Genomic DNA, 25,310 nt, shown 5'->3' with positions numbered 1-25,310 from the left:
CTTGGTTCACAGATTGACAAATTTCAGCATAACGTCATCATCCAGATTGTATTTGCTTTGTTGTCTTTTTAATTTGTAGATGTGAGCCTTCGGCGCACGTATTTTGGCACTACAGGTGCAATCCTTGTAATTAACTTGTGTTGTGAATACAAACTTATGCTCAAAATTCTGATCATAGCGAAAGTGTTCCTCATTTCGTAGTTTAATGTAGTATTGAGATCCCCATGATCCTCTCGTCATAAGAACCCAAACTATCGACCATTTCTGCCGACTGCAGCTGAGCTGGTGTCCGTATCCAAGAACAGAAGAGCAGGTAGGTATCATCCTGCAGTATTAATGTGCCCTGTAGGGTATATAATAATGTCACCCATACTTAGGGGCCAATCTTGAGGATTATAGGGTATAATAGTCGTCCTCACTACCGTCCAATGAATTTCAAAAATTCCACATTTCTTAAAGCTTTTGGACACTAGATCGTTAGGAATTCGCACCCATGCAGTCTTGATCCAGCTGCATATCAGTCCCACTTTAGGCCTCTTCACTCGTCCGGTTGGTGTTAACGCGGGATCACCATCAGACATCCATTCGGTGTACGACTGTTTCATTGCAGTTTTGAAAGGCTTCTTCACGCACGCATCCAACAGCTGTAGAATAGAAGCGAGTCCTCTGGGAATTATCGCAAGATCAGTTTTTCCTTTCCTCATATCTTTTACAGCATCAGTTGTATGTCCTCGCTAACTGTCCAACACAAGCATGTTTCGTTTTTGTAACAAAGCTCCCGGGCGACGTCGCCAAACGCACTTCACCCAGTCCTCAACTAACACACTGTCCATCCAGCCGGGCTCGTGTTCTAACGATAATAACGGACGGCAAGTTTCTTTTTGGAAGTGTTTTCCATTTCAGAAAGACATATGGAGGGAGATTGGCTCTATCCGCTAATGCGCACATTACCGTGCATCGTTGCTTTTTGTTACCACCTGTTCTGATGGTTACACTTTTAGAACTCTTCTTGTCCACTGTATTTTCCAACATAATTTCAAAATAGACGGGTGTCTGATCAGCATTCCCAATTTGTGACAGCAAATAAGAATTTTGCTTCCTCAAATGAATAATGTGATGTTGAAAGGCCGTTAATTTTTCTTCATACGCCCCAGGGAGACGTGAATTAGACTTGCGTCTCCAAATGCACAATCCCTTTCTCCGATGAAAGTTTCAGATCCATGCACAGCTTGCAGTAAAACCCTGTGTTTTGAGATCTTTTGAGATCTCTAGTGCTTTCAATTGACACATTTCACTAGAAATATCATATCCTGACTCACATTTTTCTGTCACAAATTTGTGGAGTCGTTCTTCAATTTCCGGAAACACTGCACTCCGCCTGCGGAACGCTCTGTGATCGCCGTTACTTATTAGAAGTTTTTCCTTCTTCTTCCGCCAATCATGAATACACAATTCATCAATATCGTACTTTCTGCCAACGGCACGATTTCCATATCTCATCTTTGCATACAAAGTTTCTCACACACAGTAAATGACCACAGACACCGTTTTGAATCCACCGCTTACTAATGAGACAGCACTTTCACGGGACAGATACGGAACTCGGATGTCAATGAGGTAGACTTCCGCAACCAACAGTCTCGACCCTCGCAAAGTACGATATCCCGCGAGATCAGCTGTTCGTGCACCCAGCATGCCAGCAACACTTGTGAAACAAATGACGATCGAGCATCCGCAGCAGCGGCTTTCATATTTACCCATATTCTTTGATTTACCACAATTCATTACCTTACGTTTCGCGTTTACATGCCACTGTAACCGTATTGAGAAAAACCGATCTTGTTTTCAAGAACACAACTAAAACACAATAAGACTGAATGCCTGTTTACATGGGGTATATTGAGTATGGTAACCGTATTCAAATCTATTTCAATACTCCATGTAAACGTAGTAAATATTTACGAAAATGAACAGCTTGAATACGACCCGCACCCAAGATTTAGAACCAATATTTTGGGGAAAAAAGTGTGGGTGGTATTCGGGATTATACAGTATTTTCAGCTATTAATATCTAACAAATACACCAAACAAAATTCAACAGGGTGGGAGGATAATAGGAGTAGTAGTCTTTTTCAGAAGGTCAGAAGCCTGGTCGACTTGAGTTAGCCTTATAATATTACTCAAGTGGCTTCTCTGCATTGATAACAATGGTAGTCCAAAAGTAACAGGAAACTACACTAACTTTTCTGAAGACATCCTGTATCTGTATAAGAATCATGTTACATGTGATAAATATCATTTTTGATCCGTATTGATAATATTTGATTGAAATAATAACAATAAGTTAATTTTTTTTTTACCACCTAATCAATACAATAAATCTCGTCTTTGTTGAATTACACTGACATGTTAATTAAAATGGTACATGTTTTGCATTACATACAGGCATCATCAGCCATGGGTTTAACCTTGAAATAAAATCAGGCACCTGATTTACATATAAATAAAATAAAGTAAATTTATAAAAAACCTTGAAGTGACTTGAAAAAAATTAACATATGGTAAAGACTAGTGCAATGTTGGTTTGAGTGAGAAGTTGACAATTGGTGAAAGTATTTGCAATATTGACATTGGAAGACTACTATTGTAAGTAAAATGAATAAAGCAAAATAGCAATAAAGCAATATAGCAATATCTTTAAAACCAACATTGTACTAGTCTTTACATATGTTAATTTTTTTCAAGTCTCTTCAAGGTTTTTATAAATTTGTTTTATTTTATTTATATGTAAATCAGGTGCCTGATTTTATTTCAAGGTTTCCCATGGCTGATGATGCCTGTATGTAAGGCGAAACATGTACCATTTTAATTAACATGTCAATGCAATTCAACAAAGACAAGATTTATTGTATTGATTAGGTGGCCAAATTAAAAAAATTAACTTATTGTTATTATTTCAATTGAGAATCATGTTGTGCAAGTTCATGGAAAGTCATGTTCTAAAGGCTGTTTGATAGTTGAAGAATTTAACACCTTGCAGGAAATTCTCATGGAAAAGTTAGAAACGTGTCAGAAACTTCAAAGCTCATTCCGTGACTCCTGGTAGAGGAAGAGACCTTCCAGTTCCTGTCAGGAACTTTTGGATCATGCTAATGAAAATTAAAACTTCATAACAAGAATCAAAACCAGTGATCAAACTTGGTTCTATGGACATAACATCTTAACTAAAACACAGTACTGGACTAATCTTTTTTATACATCAATAGTGTTGAACACCATGAATTCCTACCGAGGGTCAAATGATGACTCACTGGCGTTATCTCAGAACAAATCCTGGAGACTCTACCATGATGTATCACTATTGATTTGTGAATGTTTTATAAACATGAAGACAAATGTGCTATCCCATGCACCCTACCCATTTGATCTACCCCCTGCAGATGTTTTGCCGTTCCCCATATTCACCACGAAAGGATGAAGATTTCAATTAATTGAAGAGATCGAACATAAAACGCAGGTGGAACTGCAAGTGCCTTCTGTGAACGACCTCGCATTTTAAAGTGTACTATCTGTGACCAATGTTTGAACTGCCGTGTGCAGAAATCAGTGAAGCCACCAAGACCCTTGTCATGTGATGTGTTATTTAATTTTTGCCTTATCATTTTAAAATTTTGTGTAAAACAGCTGTTTAGCGAGAGAGAGAGAGAGAGAGAGAGAGAGAGAGAGAGAGAGAGAGAAAGGGAACATTTAAAGACTTTATTCTGAAGAGCTTTATGGAAAAATGTTTTGAAAATTTGTGTTGACTGGAGAATTTTAATTAGAATAAGGTTTTTCGGAATCTTAACAAAATACATTACTGAAGAATATATTGAAAATATTTAAAAAAAATTACAGTAACTGATGTGTTTGAATAAGAAAATATTTTGAACCAATGAATTCTTTGAAAACAGGACTATGTTGAAAGGAACTTTTGTAATATTCAGAGGTGCCAACCTTTGAAATGGCTTTTCCATAATCCCCCTCCCCCCTCTCTCTCTCATTCTCCTCAACCTGATGGTTGGCGGTAACATGACTGTCCTCATCCAACGAACTTCTATCCTGAGCCAGCTGCTTGATTAGTTGATATGGACATCGCCCTTTAATGCCATCGAGGAACCTTGCTCTTGGTCGTCCTCTTCTAGTCATTCCTTCCAGTTTCCCTTCAAGCAGTGTGGTGCACCATGATGAATGCCGGAGTAAATGACCTATCCAACTACATCATCTTTTCGCAATCATTTTCTCTAGACTGATGGTTTCTTCAGCTCTCTTGAGAACTTATTCATTTGTTAGCCTGTGAGTCCCTCCCCTATCCTCTGAAAAATTTTGGAGTCAAATCCAAAGCACACTCATCCTTTCTTGATAATGACACCCTCTTTGCCCTTCCCGACAATCTATTATAGAATATATCCTATTACACAATAAATTTGCACATTACCAGTTAGTTGTGTCATAAAATATTCTTTGCAACTTGTTTTCCACTCAGCAGGTGTTTTTGTTTGGGATTTTTCTTGTATTGTCCTTCCCACTGTGAGGATATTTTCACCTTATGAACAATAAGCGATTCCAGTTTAGATGTCATTTTTGCAGGCCTGAAGTGCTTCTGTTTTTCCCTATTAAAAATGAAAACACTTTCTGTGGGAGACTTACTGTCAGGTACACTTAACACTGCAATAATACAAGATTACATTTTTGGATGAAAAATTGCAGAGTAGAGTTCCTTCATTCACAATGAATTTCACGACGCTCAAAGGTAGTAAAAGGAAGCAACGACTGAATAAGTATCGTTGCCAACTCACAAGCATTGAAAGGAAGAGAGTCAAGTACTAATGCTAGAAAAGATTAATTTTTCCTTGTTCCCTTATTTTTTTCTGTAGAAATTATATTTTCGTCATAATGTTGTATTTCCGCAATAATTTACCCTTTGACCATAATGCCGTAATCGTGAGGGGAAATCTGTAATAATTATGGATAATGCGAAACAGTTGGCACATCTGAATATTGTATAATGGTATGTTCATTTTGATACATAACTTTTGAGGTTGCTTGTACTGACACGTGTAGATTTCTAATTACGGAATTTCCTCTCTAGAACTTGCCCATGTAAGGAAGTGTACATTCATTGGTCGGAATAACGATCTTTTCCATTGGTGAATACGGAGATCTGAGGAAATTCCGCATTTTCATTGGTCTTCTCGTGATTGCATGATTTCCAGTTTAGGGCTCCTCGTGAGAGTGAAGCAACTGTCCGCGTCTTTGAATACTGATCGCCTTAGCGGCCGGACGCGCTCCGTTCCGTCTTGGGACTCCAGCCTTCTGGGGTTACTGGCCTCTCACAGTAAGGGCTATCATCTTATATTTGATTTAATTTAAATTCTTCCTCGTGTTTCTGCCCTTTCTCATTTTACGTAAATTTCCATGATCGTGTAGATTCATTTTTGCATATCGGAGTTTCTCCCTAGCCTTCCACATTCACAAATTTTGGGTTTTTGATTGACTGTGCCTCAATGGACAGTTGATGGAGGCAAGTCTCTCTACTTGTTCTGCATTTGTAACTAAATGTAAATTAAACTGCCTTTTCTTGATTAACGATGTTACCAATCACGAATAAAGATTTGTTTTCTTTTGAGATTGCCTCCTGTATGTCTGTTTCAATTTCTATGTAAAGTTTTAATCTCCTACAATTCGAGGAGCTCGATTGTGTACTTTGTTAATTTGATTAATTTGATCTTCTTCTGTTCCTTTATTTTACTTGTGTTTTTGTTAATATATTTATTTCAAGGGTGTTTGCTGCGTGCTTCTCTTTCCCTACAACGTCATACGTTCCCATGGCCTCGTTAGGGTTCCTTCCACGTTTCCACGTCCTTCCGTAGTTGCCGTTTGATAGACCTCTAAGTTAAAGTTTTCGTATCTGGAACATGGTGTTAATTTGATTTTTAATTCCAGATATTTTTATTTTCATTATTTCTATTATTATTATGATGATGTGTAAGCTCACCAAGTACTACACAATCTGAAAGTCCTCAGAAAAACAGCATTTTTAAAATTGAATTCCTGATTTTTCAACATACTTTTCTTAATTTTGTCAAGTAATTCTAAGGCTCTACACTATATACCATGAGGCAGCTACTATCATCTCTACTAACACTACAGCAGGAGAATCAACAGTAGCAAGTTAGTGTACTGTTACAACAGTTACATGAAGTTGCAACGAGCTGTGGCTACAAGGTTTGCTGTAACAAATTTATTAAGCTGCCTTCACTATGTAAACTTCAACATACAAATTAATTTACTGCCATGCCTGCTAGGGAACGTCTCTGCAGACACAACCAATCCTACAGAGACTCCCAGAGAAACTGAGCACTGGGAATTTTAACAGGTACTTTGGAACCACAAGCCACCAGTTGACCTCGCCCCACACCATCTAGTATTATAGAAGAATGCTACAGGTGAGGCCTTGATTAACCAAATTTCATTATAGATGTTATTAATATGACAGGCTTGCCACACTCAAGGGCAATTTAGACCTAAGGTACTGCCAGTAGTTGGGTTCCAGTGTCATTTGCTATACTAAGACAACGATCATTCCATCTAAAGGGACTCATTCACCCGAAGCTGTTGGTCCCCTTAAGAGGACTGGTTATTTAACGGCCACCTAACACTCGGTGTTGAGATGCTAACTATATGGTCTACTCCATTATCGTAACGGCCTTGAAGGTATCGTGGAGAAGACAAGGAAATACAGAATCAGAAATGACGAGATTTAAAACTACAAGGCAGGATGGAAACAACGCACAATGTGAATGGCAGAAGAGAGAGTTTAAAAAAAAGTATTTAGAGAAAAACTAACATGAAAGAGACTACAAGGAAGGCCTCAAAAGGGGTGGAGGGATACAGTGGAGGAGAGTATTGAGAAGGGAGGAGAAAAGATACAGTAGAAAAATTATTAGAAGCAGGAAGAATGGTGGATAGACAGGTGAGAATGAAGGTCTTGATTCAGAACTGACCCAGGAGAGAAATGGAAACTGGAACTGAAGAAGCTATTGATGAGATAAGTATATCAGAAAACAAATAAAACAACATTAAATCATCTTAAACATAACCATGTTTATATGTAGGCGTTAGCCACGACTGAGAATTAATTCTTTAAGTTTTTATTATTTCATACAAAATATTAAATCAATTTGGTGAAAGGATGAGATTTAGCCAAAATCTGCTAAGAGGAAGAGGTAGGTTGATAAGATTTATTCGGAGATAAACCAATAATGACAGGCCGATGCATGTAAACTGACACAGAATCATACAGATGAAAAGTTCTCCTAGGATATGAGGAGACTCAATGCTGCTTGAAACCTGTCTGTGAAATGACGTAAAAAATTATGATGATGATGATGCTTGTTTAAAGGGGCGTAACATCTAGGTCATCGGCCCCTAATGGTGCAAAATGAAATGACAAATTAAAAGTCCCAAATCCTCCACTGACAATACAAAATGTGAGGACGAAGAATGAATGGATGGATAGATATGAATTTAAAATAATCAGTGGAACTGACCCACAGTGCCTCACATGCACAGATGCTGGCATAAAATAATAGTATTACTGACCAAGGGACTGCTTCTATAGCACAATACTGAATCTATGATGCTTGTAGTCGAAAGGGGTCCAAAATCCAAGTCATCGGCCCCTTATAACGGTACTTATCTCTAGAAAAGTAGAACCATGGTATTTGTCATGTTGCGGTACTAATCTAAAGTAGCTTAGACTTGTGGTATTCCATACATTATGGTACTACTCACAGGTAATGAAATTCGCACATGTAATACAGACCTACGGTGTGTCGCACATTGCGGCGCCACTTACAGGCAACGCAAACCCATGGTGTTCAACACGTAAGTATACTAACCACAGGGACTCGCGCTATCCCGTGGTCTTCCTCATATAGTGGGTGCTAATCATAGGCAAGCCATAACCATGGGTTCCCTCATCCCATGGTGTCGCTCAGGTAGTGCTACTAATCACAGGTACTGTAAAAGCCGTCGCGCTCTTCTGCTACTAATCACAAACCTATTCGGTACCTAACATAGCTGTACTATGCGCAAGTAAAAGCGACCCATAGTGTTCCCTGCTTGGTGGTACTGATCACAAGTAGTTTCAAGGTTCTAATACAGTAATCCCTTGGTCGCCCCTTCTAGTAGCCTCTTACGGCAGGCAGGGGATACCGTGGGTGTATTTTTCGACTGCGTCTCCCACCCACGGGGGTGTGTGTGTGTTTTGAACAATAATAATAATAATAATAATAATAATAATAATAATAATAATAATAATAATAATAAACCGTGAAGCAAATAAAGAAAGAATTTCCAAGTAACAGAAAGCATACAGGATCACTTGGAACAGGAACAATAAAAAATCAATATCTCGGAAAGTAAAACTTAGGCACTATAATACAGTAATCAAACCTGAAGCATTATATGCTTCAGATAGCTTAATCGTTGGTGGCGGGTCTCTAAACCAAAGACATAAAGAAACAGGAAAGGAAAATTTTAAGAATCATTTTTGGCTCAGTTTGTAGAGGGAATATGGAGGGAAAAATCATCCCAGGAAATATATTGCCATTCTGAAGAAATATATCACACTTTTCGGAAAAGATGACAAATTTTATGGACACTTTATCAGAATGAACAGTAATAAACTAAAAGAATTCTCAATCTGGCCCTTTCATCTAAAACCAAGAAGAAGCTGGCTTTGTGAAACTGAAATAGAACTCCAGGAAATGAACATCTCAGAAGACATTAGAAAGGACAGATGAAAATTCAGAACCTAAATCGACAATCGCCAATTTGAAGACAAACCCAACACCAGACCCACTATTACTTGGACAAGCTAAGCTAGTTATGATACATTTGTGATCATGAACGAAAGTGCAACTGACACCATCACCACTCTATCCAACCTTAATCACATTGACCCACATATCAAGTTTACACTAGAACCAGAGAATGATGATGAACTCAATTATTTAGATCTAACAATCATCAGACAACCTGGTTCATTGAGCTATAAGATTTTTAGAAAACCAACACAAACCGCTAACACAATCCATCAGGATTCCATGCACCCACATGCTCATATATGTGCAGCATACCATAGTATGGTACACCACGCTTTTAGCATCCCACTGTCTAAAAAAGAACTTAAAAACGAATTAAACACCATTCGCAGTATAGCTAAATTTAATGGCTACAACAGCTCCTTTAGAGAGAAAAAATCATTAATAAACATAAACATCAACCTTCAACCACCTTAACAAAAGAGAAAAACTCAAAACAATATTTTATCTACTTTTATGTTTAATAATAAACAAGTCTACCAAATCACAAACATATTTAAAAAGCAAGAAGTCAAAATATATTTCAAAACTTGTAACAGAAACACAGATATTTTACACAATACCAATTCTATTAATTATAGCAATAAGTTCACCAAGTCAGATGTTTATAGACTACTGTATATTGTAATACAGTAGAAGTCCACTATAGTGAGTACGGCATATAACAAGAACCCCGTTATACCGATAATGTTTTGCTGTCCCTTCCAAATTCCTATATTAAACTGTGTATTATCCTTCGGTTACCATGAGAGCCCTATCACTGACGCATCCGTTATTACGAGCGATTAAGCGCGCAGGATTTTTCCATTATCGATATGAATGCACCCCAGCGATTATGTTGCACGCAATCGAATATCTTTGGTATCGTTTCCTGCTATGTCCACTAGCGAGTTCTCTCGTCGAAATTCGAAAGCGATTTCGGAGTCAATTAGTAATACCTGTCGACTGCTGTTCTGTAACGAAAATTTGAAATGAAAGAGAACATATTTTTGTAATAAATGCGTAAATAACGTGTCCGATAACAGTTCTTAACTCATTAAAAACAAAGGCTGACTAAACGATCACTTAATTTTAATGTTAAATACAGCAATTAAGTAATAATGGGATACACCTCGAGTAATGGTAGAGTGCATAATTGATTTCAGAGGTTAGTTTATATTTTCTCGCGTCTGGTTAAATTACGGAAAGATTATTATCATGTAAATTTTTTTTTTTTTTTTTTTTTTGCTAAGGGCTTTACGTCGCACCGACACAGATAGGTCTTATGGCGACGATGGGATAGGAAAGGCCTAGGAGTTGGAAGGAAGCGGCTGTGGCCTTCATTAAGGTACAGCCCCAGCATTTGCCTGGTGTGAAAATGGGAAACCACGGAAAACCATCTTCAGGGCTGCCGATAGTGGGATTCGAACCTACTATCTCCCGGATGCAAGCTCACAGCCGCGCGCCTCTACGCGCACGGCCAACTCGCCCGGTATGTAAATTTATAGCAAGAAGGTTGTCATTTCTCTACTGATGCTTGAAGTATGTTTTCATCATATGCATAGTACGGTTAAGTTAGGAGAGGTGAGGCTGTTGAATAAGGAAACTGAAACGTTTGCCACGAAAATGCGATTGATCATCTTTGGTACGGTATAGTTTTCTCACTATGTGCATTTGCGAGCTCTCTCGTCGACATTCGAAGGCGATGTTGGAGTCGATTAACAATACCCAACGACTGCTGTTCTCTAAAGAAAATTTGAAATGAAAGAGGATAACAAGTGTTTGTAATAAATGCATAAATAACGTGTCCGATAGCAGTTGTTATCTCGTTAAAAATAACGGCTGAAGTAAATGATCTCTTAATTTTAATGTTATATACTGAAATTAAGTAAAAATGTGATACACCACGAGATATGGGAGAATACATCACTGATTTCAGAGGATAGTTCATATTTTCTCGCGTCTAGTTCAATTTCGGAAAGGCTATTCACATGTAAACTTTAAGCGAGGATAACTCATTTCTCTACATGCATTTCAAATATGTTTTCATGACACATATAGGCCTATGGTTAGGTTAGGTGAAGCCATTTGAAGAAGAAAACTCTGGAGTGATACCTACCGTATTTTTCCGAATCCAAGACGATGTTTTTACCTCAGAATCTTGTGCAAAAATTCAAGGGTTGTCTTGCATTGTGGCCTAACAGTAATGAATACCACTGGCAACAACCGCGGTAACCACGCTGCTTCTTTTCACCCCCGCAAGCACACGCACACACAAAATTCGTTGACAATAAAAACCACCTCTTTATTGTACATCGTTAGCCGTGACAACCGGTTGAATAGTGCCTGTGTGGAATATCACTGTACCTCGGGAAATAGTGAAGAGAGAATTACATTCTATTAGGCTCTACAAAAACATTTCTCAAAGCTGCAGAATGGCGTCAAAACATACAAGCCTTCAAATTCTTAGAAAGGCCACGGCTACTCAGTGGCAGAGTTAGAACGCGTCTACTGTACCTGACTCTTAGTAAAATTAAGTTTTATAGACAGCAGGAATATTTTCGTGATTCATAGTTGTAAAAAATGAAGGATGAGTTCTCCACCTAATCAATACTTTATTTTACATAGTGTCAATATTATTTACATAAAAGGATAGTACCGGTTTCGACCTGTAAATAGGGCATCTTCAGCTGTTGAAGAACCTGCTTAATAGTGACTGTACAGAATAAATTTACTAAAATTAAACAAGAATGCCATTAAAATAAAAACATGAATGCCACTACTCTAAAAAATAATTAAGGTTAAGATGTATACATATGGTACAGTTTTAGGGGTTAGAGGGCTTTTTCTCTGGCCCCATGATTTCTACATATTTCAAAAATTATATTTGTTGAGGTTGGCATTTAACATAGATGTTCGAACTTGACACCAGAATGTCAATGATTCTTGATAAACTCTTAGAATTGTATCCAATTTCAACCTCAGCAAATATAATTTTTGAAGTATGTAGAAATCATGGGGCCAGAGAAAAAGCATTCTAACCCCTAAAACTGTACCATTTGTATATATCTTAACCTTAGGTATTTTTTAGAATAGCAGGGTTTATTCTTATTTTAATGGCATTCTTGTTTAATTTTAAAAAATTTATTCTGTATAGTTGCAATTAAGAAGGTTCTTCAACAGCTGAAGATGATCTATTTACAGTTCGAAACTGGTACTGTCCTTTTGTGTAAATAATATTGACACTATGTAAAAGAAAGTATTGATTAGGTGGAGAACTCATCCTTCATACTTGTGTGCTTGAACTATTAATACGGACTATGAAGCTAATAGATTATAGTAGTTGTAAAGATACGTCAAACAGGTATTGCCGGCAAATTTTCAACGGGTTCTCGTCGATATTATGATGCCAATTTTAAGTTAATGGTTATTAAACACTTTGAAATGTAGAATAATTGTGCAGCCGCAAGAAAATATGGCATAGGCCTAACTAAAGCCAATATTTCGCGTCAGCGTGAAGACGAAGATAGCTAAAAATGGGTACTGTACAAAAAATGCATTCAGTGGTCTGCAACAAGGACGCCTTAAACAAGTCAAAAATGAAATTGATAGGTATGTGCACGAAAAACGCAAGGGCAGAATGGTCATACCGTGGCGCAATAAACTCGTTCGTTGAACTTTAACATCCGCGATTAGGCCTATACATCGTTAGCCGCTGAAGTTGGTCGAACCCATCAAGCGAGACGTGCGTGTACCGGTAGCCGGTTACACCTGATGCTGAGTAAAAGTACCGTTACAGTTTTATAGACGGTAAGAATATTTTCGACGGATCGCCATATTGTAGAGACGCATGGAATAGGTATTGCCGGCAAATTTTCAACGGGTTCTCCTCGGTATTATGATGCCAATTTTAAGTTAATGGTCATTAAACCCACGGAAATAAACAATAATTGTGCAGCCGCAAAAAATGCGGCATAACGAAAGTAAATATTCGGCGTCAAAAATAGTCTAAAAATGCATACTGTACAACAAAGGCATTCGTACGATTTTACAAAGCACTTTTTGAGCCTGATTAAAATTTTTTGAAGGAAAAAGTGGGGTTTGTCATGAATTCGGAGAAATATGGTACGGTAATTTTTTCAGAATGAAATTAAACATACACTTTCACATAGTATCGGATTTCAAAAAAATAACAAACAAGTGAGTCGTAGTACAGATATTATCTGCGGAAATGAAGTTTTGAAAAAATTGATTGCTGTTTCGTACCGATTTTAATGTGTATGGGAGGTTTTCCGCCTTTTATACAAAATTCGGATATGACGACAATCCGTTATAGCGAGTAAATTTTCCGCTGTTGTGAATTCTCGCTATAACGGACTTCTACTGTAATTGTAATGCGTCTTATGTCGGTCTAACAGGTAGGAGCTTCTATACAAGAAACTTAGAGCATGTTAACGCCCTGAAATATAACAGATTTTCGGCCATGGGACAGCACATGGGTGATGCTAACCGTAAGTTCACTAGTATCAACCAAGACATGAAAATTCTCAAAGTTATACATAAAGGCCCCCTGCTCAATATTACGAAAAATTGTTTTATCCATCTGGAACAGTTTTTCAAATCTAAATGGAATTTCAGAGAAATCAAATGTTTTATTTGACCTTTTAATTCCCATCTTTAGTAATCATGTCTCAGATATAAAGATCTCGTTCTTTTATAATCTCTTTAAATTCCCCTCTCAGCAGCAGTCTTTCTTTCCACATCTTTCAGTCCCACCTTAGACACCCCTTCTCCCCTCCTACAAATCTACCCATTCCCCTTCCCTTCACCTCCCCACCTCTCCCTATGTACTCCTTTGTTTACATTTCCTGCTTCCTCCAGCAAGTCAGTGCTTGTTCTACATCAAACAGAGGTGAGTCTCATAAATAATATTTCTCCTTTTTAATTTCTTTTCTGTACGTTTATTCATTCCTAATTCCGGCTATCATTTTCAGATTTACTTCTTTGCCTGAGGTCCAAAGTGAACTATAAGACACCATATCATGACAAAATCATAACCATAAATTTTGTTATTATATGTAGTTTAATGTTATAATTTATTATTCCTGCAACAATGTCTTTGTCTGTTATACATATGTTTTAGTTATCACATAATCTGTTTAATTTTTATTTGGCTGAAGATGGCCACTAAGTGTCTGAAACTAGTCCCAAGTCTTATGCAATGTCATTTACTTGTCAATTTATTCTTATAATTGCACTTCAATACGGAACAAAAATGAAATTTATAGCTTGTAATTAAGCTGGTTCAATCAAGCTCCTAAGTAGGGCATAACGATTTAAAATACATACCTGCCAACTTTTAGAAATAAAAAATAGGAAGAATTTTTAATTCTCGGATTTCATCACATATATTGCGCCACGGTCTAGGTGAATAAAGCAACGGGACCAGGCGAGCTGCCGTGCAGTCAGGGGCACGCAGCTGTGAGCTTGAATCCGGGAGATGGTGGGTTCGAATCCCACTGTCGGCAGCCCTGAAGATGTTTTTCGGTGGTTTCCCATTTACACACCAGGCAAATGCTGGGGCTGTACCTTAATTAAGGCCACGGCCGCTTCCTTCCAACTCCTAGGCCTTTCCTACTCCATGATCGCCGTAAGACCTATCTGTGTCGATGCGACGTAAAAGACGTAAAAGCAACTAGTAAAAAAAAAAAAGGGCACAGGACAAAAGGCATACATATCTACAGTTACAATGCAAATTGACCATTAAATTTTAAATCTCTAAGAAAACATAAAAATGGTTACAAGAAAATGTACCTAACCTTCTCATTTATGACATATATAGCAGAAGTCCGCTATAGCGAGTACGGCATATAACGAGAACTCCGCTATAGCGACGATTTTTTCTGTCCCTCCAAAATTCCTGTACAAAATTGTGTATCGTCCTTCGGTTACAGCGAGAGCTGTTACTGACGCATCCGTTATTACGAGCGATTAAGCGAGCGCGATTTTTCCGTTACTGATATTTATGCACCCCAGGAATGATATTGCATGCAATCGATTACCTTCGGCATAGTTTCCTCGCTATGTGCACTAGCGAGTTCTCTCGTCGACCTCGAAGGCGATGTCGGAGTCGATTAGTAATACCCGTCGACTGCTGTTCCGTAAAGAAAATTCAAAATGAAAAAGAACATATTTTCGTAATAAATGAGTAAATAACATGTCCGGTAACGGTTGTTAACTCGTTAAAAATTAAGGCTGAATAAACGACCGCTTAATTTTGAGCCTAAATACTGCAATTAAGTAAGAACGGGATACACTTCGAGATATGGGAGAGTGTTTAATTGATTTCAGAGGTTAGTTTATATCTTCTCGCGTCTGGTTAAATTACGGAAAGGCTATTATTTAAATTTATAGCAAGAAGGTTATAATTTCTCTACTGGCTCTTGAATTGTGTTTTCATTATACGTATAGTATGGTTAAATTAGGATAGGTGACACTGTTTGAATAAGAAAACTGAAACGTTTGCAACAAAACGCGATCGATCATCTTCGGTACGGTATAGTTTTCATACTTTGTAAATTTGCAAGCTCGCTCGTCGACATTCAAAGGCGATGTTGGAGTTGATTAGTAATACCCGTCGACTGCTGTTCTCTAAAGAAAATTCAAACTGAAAGAGGATAACATGTTTTCGTAATAAATGTGTAAATAACGTGGCCGATAGCAGTTGTTAACTCGTTAAAAATAAAGACTGAAGTAAACGATATCTTAATTTTAATGTTATATACGGAAATTAAGTAAGAATGTGATACACCTCAAGATATGGCAGAGTACATCACTGAGTTCAGAGGATATTTCATATCTTCTCGCGTCTAGTTAAATTTCGGAAAGGCTATTTATATGTAAATTTTTCGCGAGTAGGTTTCCATTACTCTACATGCGTTTCAAATATGTTTTTATGATACATACACGGTTAGGTTAAGTGACGCCGTTTGAAAAAGAAAACTGAAGTGTTAGCCACAGAAACCTCTGGAGTGATACCGTATTTCTCGGAATTCAAGACTTTTTTCCCCTCAGAATCTCATGCGAAAACTCAAGGGTTATCTTGCATTGACAGCAGTAAGATAATTTGATACCACGGGCAACTACCGCGGTAACCATGCTGCTTCTTTTCACACGGACAAAAAACTCGTTGACAATAAACGACCGCCTCTTTACAATAGCCTACATCGCTAGCCGCGACAACCGATTGTACAGTGCCTGTTTGTAACGTAACTGGATCTCAGGAAATAGTGAAGAGAGTACGGCGTTCTATTAGCTTCTACAAAAACGTTTCTTTTCTTTTTTCTTTTTTTTTTTTTTTTTTGCTAGCGGGCTTTACGTCGCATCGACACAGATAGATCTTATGGCGACGATGGGATAGGAAAGGCCTAGGAGTTGGAAGGAAGCGGCCGTGGCCTTAATTAAGGTACCGGTACAGCCCCAGCATTTGCCTGGTGTGAAAATGGGAAACCACGGAAAACCATTTTCAGGGCTGCCGATAGTGGGATTCGAACCTACTATCTCCCGGATGCAAGCTCACAGCCGAGCGCCTCTACGCGCACGGCCAACCCGCCCGGTACAAAAACGTTTCTCAAATTTGCAGAATGGCACCAAAAGATGCAAGTCTTCAAATTTTTAGAAAGTCCATGGCTAATCTGTGGCAGAGTTATAACGCGTCTCTTAAACTTAACGCTTAGTAAAATTAAGTTTTCTACACAGCAGGAATATTTTCGTGATGGATAGTCATATTGTGAAGATACCGCTATGTGGAAAAGGTATTGCCGGCAAATTTTCAACTGGTTCTAGTCGATACTATGATGCCAATTTCAAGTTAATGATTATTAATAATTGTGCAGCCGAAGAAAATACGGCATAGGCCAAACTAAAGCGAATATTTGGCGTTAGCGTGAAGAAAAGAGCTTAAAAAATGCGTATTTTACAAAAAATGCATTCAGTGGTCCGCAACAAGAACGCTTTAAAGAAGTCGAAGATGAAATTGTGAGGTTTGTGCATGAAAAACGCAAGGGCGAAATGGCCATACCGTGGCGCAATAAACTCGTTCGGTGACTTTCAATGTTCGCGATTAGGCCTATACACCGCTAGCCGCTGAATTTGGCCGAACCCAGCAAGCGAGACGTGCGTGTAGCGGTAGCAGGTTAGGCTATATCTGACTGAGTAAATGTAACAGTTTTATAGACAGCAAGAATAATTTCCTGATGGATCGTCGTATTGTAGAGACGCAAGGAATAGGTATTGCCGGCAAATTTTCAATGGGTTCTCTTCGGTATTATGACGCCAATTTTAAGTTAATGGTCCTTAAACCCGCGGAAATAAATAATAATTGTAAAGCTGAAAAAAAAAAATACAGCATCATGAAAGTTAATGTTCGGCGTCTAAAAATGCATAGGCCTACTATACAACAAAGGCATTCATATGATTTTATAAAGTACTTTTTGAGCCTGATTAATATTTTTTGAAGGAAAAAGTGGATTCAGAGAAATACGGTACTATATTTTTTTCAGCATGTAATTAACACATACTTTCACGTGGTATCAGATTTCGAAAAATAACAAACAAGTAAGCTGTAGTGCGGATATCATCTGCAGAAACACAAATTTTGAACAAACTGATTGCCATTTCATAACGATTTTAAAGTGCATGGGGGTGTTCTGACTTTCATACAAAAATCGGATATAACGACAATCCGTTATAGCGAGTAAACTTTTCGCTGTTATAAATTCTCGCTATAACGGACTTTTACTGTACTTATTTCTTGAAGATATTATTGTATAAGGTTGATTTTGGTGCTCCAATGTGGGAGTAAACAGTAAAACTAAGTAAATAAATAAATAAATAAATAAATAAATGAATAAATGGTGAGCGAGTGAGTTATAACACGAGACTCAGAGCCAACAGAAGGGCGGCTACAACGCAACAGTAGATAGCAAATAACAGCTTTCAAAAAACATAGAACCTTTTCCAATATCTACTGACACTTCCTGACACGGTCTCAGTCAATTTTATTGCCTACCGGTGCCAAAGGCCCCTTCTGCAATAATTCAGCTGATGCTTCAGTTTCAGATTATGCTCATGTTTTCATCAGCGGCCTTGAAGATGTAGTTTTTATGACATTCATTTAGTGCTTGTTTATCACGCCCTCATGTCATTGGCATTATACCATCCTCACACTGTTTTTCCACTAAAAAAGGTTTTTTAATGAACCGTTTTAATTAGAAATTTTGCAACAGAATAAGTTTCAGTCTCTGACAAAATATTTTTATGGTTTAATCATTGACAGTGTTTCCATCAACATGTTTGTATAATGTAGAGTTTGAGGGATGTTCCACCATTCAACACATTGCAACAATTTATTCAATTATAAGAAGACCGGTTTCGACTCCCATGGAGTCATCATCAGTTCTTGGTGAAAATTAAATTAAGGGGAATTTGATAACAATCATCATAACGAAAAATCCATGCACCTATAGGTGGTTGCATGGAAATACATCACTGAATTGATAGATATTACCTTGAAATGCAACATACACTTGGCAAGGAGAACTTGGAGCTTAGAAAGTTCCCAGTTCTGGTTCTAACAGTCTTGTGTTCATAGAACACAGAACACTGGAATTGCATGTACTGGATTGAAAATAATTACAAAACACAATAAGGACACTTATAATGGTGTGGAAAACTTGGCTCTCTAAGGGCATTCTTGGATTTGGCAGTCCTGTTTCTGTCTGAAAAAGATTGGATGAAATACACATAATGAAGCAAAATGTATAAAGACATAGATCTAGTCTAAACTGTCGCACGTTCATGTACACAGAACACAGGGAACACTTGTATTGTTTGATAACACACTCGTTCAAATGAAAACACTTATAACCATATGAAATATTGGCGTTACTCCAGCTTCCCCTGACTAAACTAGTGAAATAAATATACAATGAATGTTAACCCATGAACGCTTAGTGTTACATATGTGCAACAGCGTGCACATGTATGAAGTTGTTTTCCAGTAAAAGAGTGAAAATTGCGCGCTTATTCGGTAAAGGGAAGTGTTGTACTTTGTTACGAGTCGGTTAATCAATAGTCACCGCTTGATTGTTGACGAGGTGTATGTTCGAAGTTCGCCGTGTGTTCCAGCTATCACAATGGCATACCGTAAGAGGTAAGATTCGCCATATAATTTTATGATTTAGAAATAATTAACCTCTTTTACGAAATCCAGGAAGTAAATTCAACGGAGTTTGAATGTAGCACGATTCCTTTTACAATTAATAACTTGTGGGCGAGTGAGATCCACATATTCCCGGCATTGCATATTCGCAACGCTAGGCGAATCCATTGTCGAATCACGTTCTCATGTACCAATTTGTTATTGAAGGGTTTGTTATTGACGTTACAAACCTTCGTTGCTGTGCATGCAATTCAAACTCATATACCAGTTTTGTGATGCATATTATCTGGTCAAGAGGTTTTCCAGGGAAGATAAGAAAGTCATCATGGTAGAACACCCTGTACTATTAGGAATTTATAATACATGTAAGGGAGGAACATATCTCATGGACGAGAGCGTCAACAGATTCTGCGTGGCTGTTAGGAGCAAAAAATGGTGGTGGGCAATTTTTTCCTGGATTTTAGACGTCAGCCTGCAAAATGCTTGGTACCTCAGCAACATGTCACGGCCTAAAATGACGCAGCTTCAGTTCAAGCGGGAAGTGGCGCAATACAACGTCAAATCCTACGGCACGGAGCCCAGGGGAGCGGGGCGCCCATCGCTCTCGCGCACAGGGGAAGGTCGCGTACATGCAGTTGTACGGTACGACGGGCGAGACCACCTTGTGATGTATTTTCCAGACAATAAAAGAAGACGGTGTGCATACGAGAAATGCTCTAGCATAGTCCGTACAGGGTGTGTAAAGTGTGACGTTGGGCTCTGCACAAGCTGCTACATTCCGTTCCACATAAAGGGACATACAGATCACCGAGTCTTCAGAGAAAACCACAGCAAATGATCACAGCAGTAAACTGAAGAATTCTGAATACCCTGTCACTTTTCAATATCATTTTCCAATAAATATATTTTTGATTACGATATGTATATATAATAGGTACTGTAAATAATGTCTTACTGTATATAAACTATTTTATTTTATTTCTTAGTAAATAATCAACTCAGCAATAACTTATATCTTCTTCTCCACACTCACTGTCCTCTTATTTTCATTATTTTCTCGAAGAAAACAACATATGTGTTGGTACCTTGCAGACTACTACTTAAGCGCCTAGCGTTGCATATATGCAACACCCTATATTTCCGAAACTAAACACGTTTGCTTGAAAATAATGGATATTCCTTGAATAATACCCTATCCTAAGAATGTTTATTAAGAAAAATGGAACATTTCAAAAATAAAAAATTTGGGCGTTCAAGGGTATTTAAAGTTCTGGTTTTTGGTTTCAAAAATTGTCATGTGTTAGTGGAACACACATAGAACTGCTGGTCCTGCTTCTGTCTACTGGAAACTACTGCATTAACGCAGTGTTCCGTATCCGCTCGTGTTGACCAGCCGTTTGAAGAGTGGGTTGCGATCTGTTCAACTGTGCCGGAACAGCTTCAATGCATGTTTCCATAAGCCAAGGCCATACCATCACCATACTACAACAACAATAGCGACGATAGTTACAACTACAATAGCAAATATTCCATATTGAAGGATGTTCCCCCAGCTCTTCAGCCAGCTTAATTCTACTAATAAGTTCATTCCGTCTATCATAAAACACTGCAAGCTCATGTAAACTAAAACCAGCAAGTATATATATATTTTTTTCTATTTGCTTTACGTCGCACCGACACAGATAGGTCTAATGCCGACGATGGGATAGGAAAGGGTTAGGAAGTGGAAGGAAGCGGCCAAGGCCTTAATTAAGGTACAGCTCTGGCATTTGCCTGGTGTGAAAATGGGAAACCACGGGAAACCATCTTCAGGGCTGCCGACAGTGGGGCTCGAACCCACTTTCTCCCGATTACTGGATACTCAGCAAGTATCTAGATTCAGGACCGACAATTAAGTTCCTTGTTCCACTAACACACAGTAACAATTTTAATACAGACCCAAGATCTCTCTTAAATACTAAGCATCTCAGACCAGTGTGTAACTTCAGCTGTTCACCAAGTGTTTCATGTGATGTGTGGTTGTAATAGTCAACAAGTCTTTTTTTTTCTTCTTCTTCTTCTTCTTCTTCTTCTTCTTGCGTTCCGGCCTTTTAAGGACCACGTTACAATTTCAATTCTTCCTCCTTAGTTCTTTCCTTTTCTTTCAGTATTCTTTCATTGTTTCACTGTGCTTCTTTTTTCCTGTCTTCAGTCCACTTTGTGCCTGTTTTCTTTTCCTTCCTCCCTTGGAATCCTTCCATTTGTAAGACTTTCTTCCTAAAAATCTTTCTTTCCAATAATTTTTCTTCTCGTATGTTGTTCCTTTCCAGGTCTTTCTTGACTTCTTGAATCCAGGTGGTAGTTGATTTCTTTTCCCAAAGGTACTTGAAGATTCATTTAGTTAGTCTATTGTCATCCATTCTGTAAATGTGTCCAAGAAATAGCAATCTCCTTTTTCTTATTGTTTCAAATATGTTTTCTATGTTCTGGTAAATTTCATTCTTACTTCTTAATTTCCAAAACTCTGTAATTCTTAGAGGACCTAATATTTTCCTTTGTTTTTTTTTTTTCCTTTTAAAGGTTCACGTATTCTGGTTGATTGTGACAAGACCGCTCGACAAGTCTATGCCATATTGTGTAAACATACGATATTTTACTCAGATTCCAAAAATATTAAAGTGCCAAGTGTTTTGCACTGGTGTATAAACTTTCAATCAATTAATTTCAACTGCGTTAATGCATTAGTTTCCAGTAGATAGAAGCAGGGCCAGCAGTTCTATTCTGTGTTCCACGAACACATGACAATTTTTGAAACCAAAAACCAGAACTTTAAATACCAAGTAGTTTATCTTTAACATTCAATGTATATTTATTTCACTAGTTTAGTCACGGGAAGCAGGACAGTCAAATCCATAAACGTTCTTGTAACGCCAATATTTCATATGGTTATACGTGTTTTCATTTGAACGAGTGTGTTATCAAACAATACAAGTGTTCCCAGTGTTCCGTGTACATGAACACGCAACAGTTTAGACTAGATCTATGTCTTTATACATTTTGCTTCATTATGTGTATTTCATCCAATCTTTTTCAGACAGAAACAGGACTGCCAAATCCAAGAATGCCCTTAGAGAGCCAAGTTTTCCACACCATTTCCTTATTGTGTTTTGTAATTATTTTCAATCCAGTACATGTAATTCCAGAGTTCCGTGTTCTATGAACACAAGACTGTTAGAGCCAGACCTGGGAATTTTCTAAGCTCCAAGTTCTCCTTGCCAAGTGTATGTTGCATTTCAAGGTAATATCTACCAACTCAATGATGTATTTCCATGCAACCACCTACAGGTACATGGATTTTTCGTTATGATGATTGTTATCAAATTCCCCTTAATTTAATTTTCACCAAGAACTGATGATGACTCCATGGGAGTCGAAACCGGTCTTCTTATAATTGAATAAATTGTTGCAATGTGCTGAATGGTGGAACATCCCTCAAACTCTACATTACTGGTTAAACGGCAACACGGAAATGATCATAACTTATGATATATTTGTATAATGTATCATTTCTCACATTTTTATATACTGAATTTTAGTAACTGGCTAAACTTTTAGCTTCGATATTAATATAAGGTGTACTCTTGAAGATTGTTTTTAGGCTGAAGATGCCCTGAATTGAGGGCGAAAACATGCCCCATTTAACTGATAGTATGTTTATGTAACCACATTAAGTGGAAATTGATGTATTGAATAGGTGGATTAAAGATCGCCTTTATTGTTTTTGAACTATAAATTTTCAACATGGACCAAAAATGAGATTTATAACATGTAACATACCACTTAGTCGAGCAGCTCGTCTTCTTTCTCCCAATTCTTCCCAGCCCAAACTTTGCAACATTTTTGTAACGCTACTCTTTTGTCGGAAATCACCCAGAACAAATCAAGCTGCTTTTCTTTGGAAATTGTTTGTTTATTTGGGGTAACTTTCCATTATGTTAATAATTTCACACTCAATTACTTTGTAACATTAATGGCATTAGATGCCACTTGAAATTTTGTACATAACTGGATATTCACCTATTTCAGCTGTTAAAGTTCAGATTTATATACAGATAGGCTTAACTGGCAAAAGCGACCATGAACGTGAAGAAATACGCCAGTGAACTGCAGAAAGAGATTCCTACAGCTTCGAAACAGAGTATACGTGCAGTATAGTAATACAATGCGTATACCAGGTTTATTAGTAAGAAAAACATGCAACGCTTATACAGGGTTTATTCAATGTATAACTATACGAGTGTTAAACAACTGTATAAGGCAGGGCCTCTCAGGGTGCATGCACTGTGCACGGTGCAAAAGACAACTTCGCTTGGCTGACCAGAGTGCAGACCCCCACTCCTCGATTTGGAGCAACAGCGCTGCCTCTCTTTTTCCCCATGCCTGCCTCGCTCGCTCCGCCTGTCTCCCTCTTCCTCACTTGCTTCATAGTGCTCCAAATATGAACTGAGTTGAGCCGAGCTTAGCCAAGTAGCCCAGAGACGAAGTGTTGGCCCGAGCCGAGCCGGACTGATGCACTGTGCACACGAACTCTGCGCCGCTGTTTTGCGCGCGTGAAATTTTGGGCGCTTGAGAGGTCCTGGTACAAGGGTTCTTTTATAAGTAAGATTGTAAGAGGAAACTATCACCAGAATAATTCATCACTGTATATCCCTACGTATGAGACAAACAGAGAAACTCTTCAATGGGAATTAAGACCAAAGAAAAGTCAGAATTTTCCAGATTATATGCTGATTAACGGAAGACAAGCTGTTTATTATATTGTTAAAAATATAAGCAACCTCTGCCATTTTATGTAACTAACAGACAGCGAAAAATATAATCAAACTTGAGTGGTGGCAGTACCTAATTGAAGGCCCACAGTTTGAAGCACCGTAGAGGCAGTCAAGGAACTGGGTGACATTAAAAGGATATGTTTCATGCGCTCGCTTTATCACCTATCCTATCACTGTGATTATATCACAGTTCCACATCGTAGTCTGTGGTAACCATCAAACACTGCTATACTCCCTTGATATCTGAAATATCACTTATTTATATCTTGATAAGTACCTTGATTCCGTGAAGGAGCTGGTGTGATCTGAGGAGGCAGACCTACACCGGTGCTCTTCTCATTGACTAACTCGCCATCCTCCAAGGCGTATTTCTTCTCCAAAAACCGCAACACCACATTTCTCACCGATCCCATTTCTGACTCGAGACGATCTAAAGTGTTGATTAGATTGGCACAGCCTCGACAGATGATGTCCTCTTCAGAAATTACAACCATGTATCTGGAATGAACAGAACATCTCAAAAGATATCTCAGAATATTATAATTTGCCTCATACTTTGTTTTTATCTTGGATGAAGTTCACAAAAACCAAAAGTAGGTGGATTGTTTACCACCTAGGGTATTTTTCCTGATAGAAGTTTTCTCCATGCTTCAAGTTCTACGAGAATTGTAGAGGAGTGGTTACCTAAAAGATAGCGAAGGTTGTAAGCTTTCGCAAATATAAAGATAGGAACTTTCCACCTAATCAGTACATTCATTTCTCAACACTGTTGTGTCCTGTGCGAGACACAGTGCTTGACAAAACTTGTCTACTTCATCTGCTGCCTTACGTGGTGAATACACTGGGACAATTCTAATTCTTCCAACTGCTAAATCTATCCACATCATTTGTTTGTTTATGTGCCTAACAGAAACTATGGTGTTCCTGACGAAATATCCCACTCCCTTCTCCACCCATTCCCTTTTAAAACCTATTCAGAACACGTTAATCTCCTATCTCTTCCTCGGTATTTCATCTTAACTGAGCAACAATATTTCCTAACACACCCAGATGGAACCTCTTTGCTGACTCAGCTAGTTTCACTTTCTTTCTTCCATAAGCCCCATTATATTGACAGCTCTTCACTGAATTCTATTTACTTCACCAAATGGAACCCCACTGTCGGCAGCCCTGAAGATGGTTTTCCTTGGTTTCCCATTTTCACACCAGGCAAATGCTGGGGCTGTACCTTAATTAAGGCCACGGCCGTTTCCTTCCCACTCCGAGCCCTTTCCTGTCCCACTGTTGCAATAAGACCTATCTGTGTCGGCGAGATGTAAAGAAACTTGCAAAAAAAAAAGAAAAAAATCTCAGTTTCACTAACCAGGCTGC

The 25,310-nt window shown here is 38.1% G+C and overlaps 1 protein-coding gene across 3 annotated transcripts in view; it reads right to left on the bottom strand.

Annotated features, from left to right (window-relative positions):
• LOC136884516 (uncharacterized) overlaps window positions 1-25,310 on the bottom strand; it is a 55,248-nt gene that overhangs the window by 18,572 nt on the left and 11,366 nt on the right. For all 3 annotated transcript variants that reach the window (XM_068229946.1, XM_067156744.2, XM_067156743.2), the window contains exon 3: window positions 24,217-24,437. In XM_068229946.1, the coding sequence (XP_068086047.1) occupies window positions 24,217-24,437 (221 nt within the window). The remainder of the gene's footprint in view (window positions 1-24,216; window positions 24,438-25,310) is intronic.

Source organism: Anabrus simplex, chromosome 12 (assembly GCF_040414725.1).
Source record: "Anabrus simplex isolate iqAnaSimp1 chromosome 12, ASM4041472v1, whole genome shotgun sequence".
NCBI lineage: Eukaryota > Metazoa > Arthropoda > Insecta > Orthoptera > Tettigoniidae > Anabrus > Anabrus simplex.
This window is presented reverse-complemented; position numbering and strand designations above follow the sequence as displayed.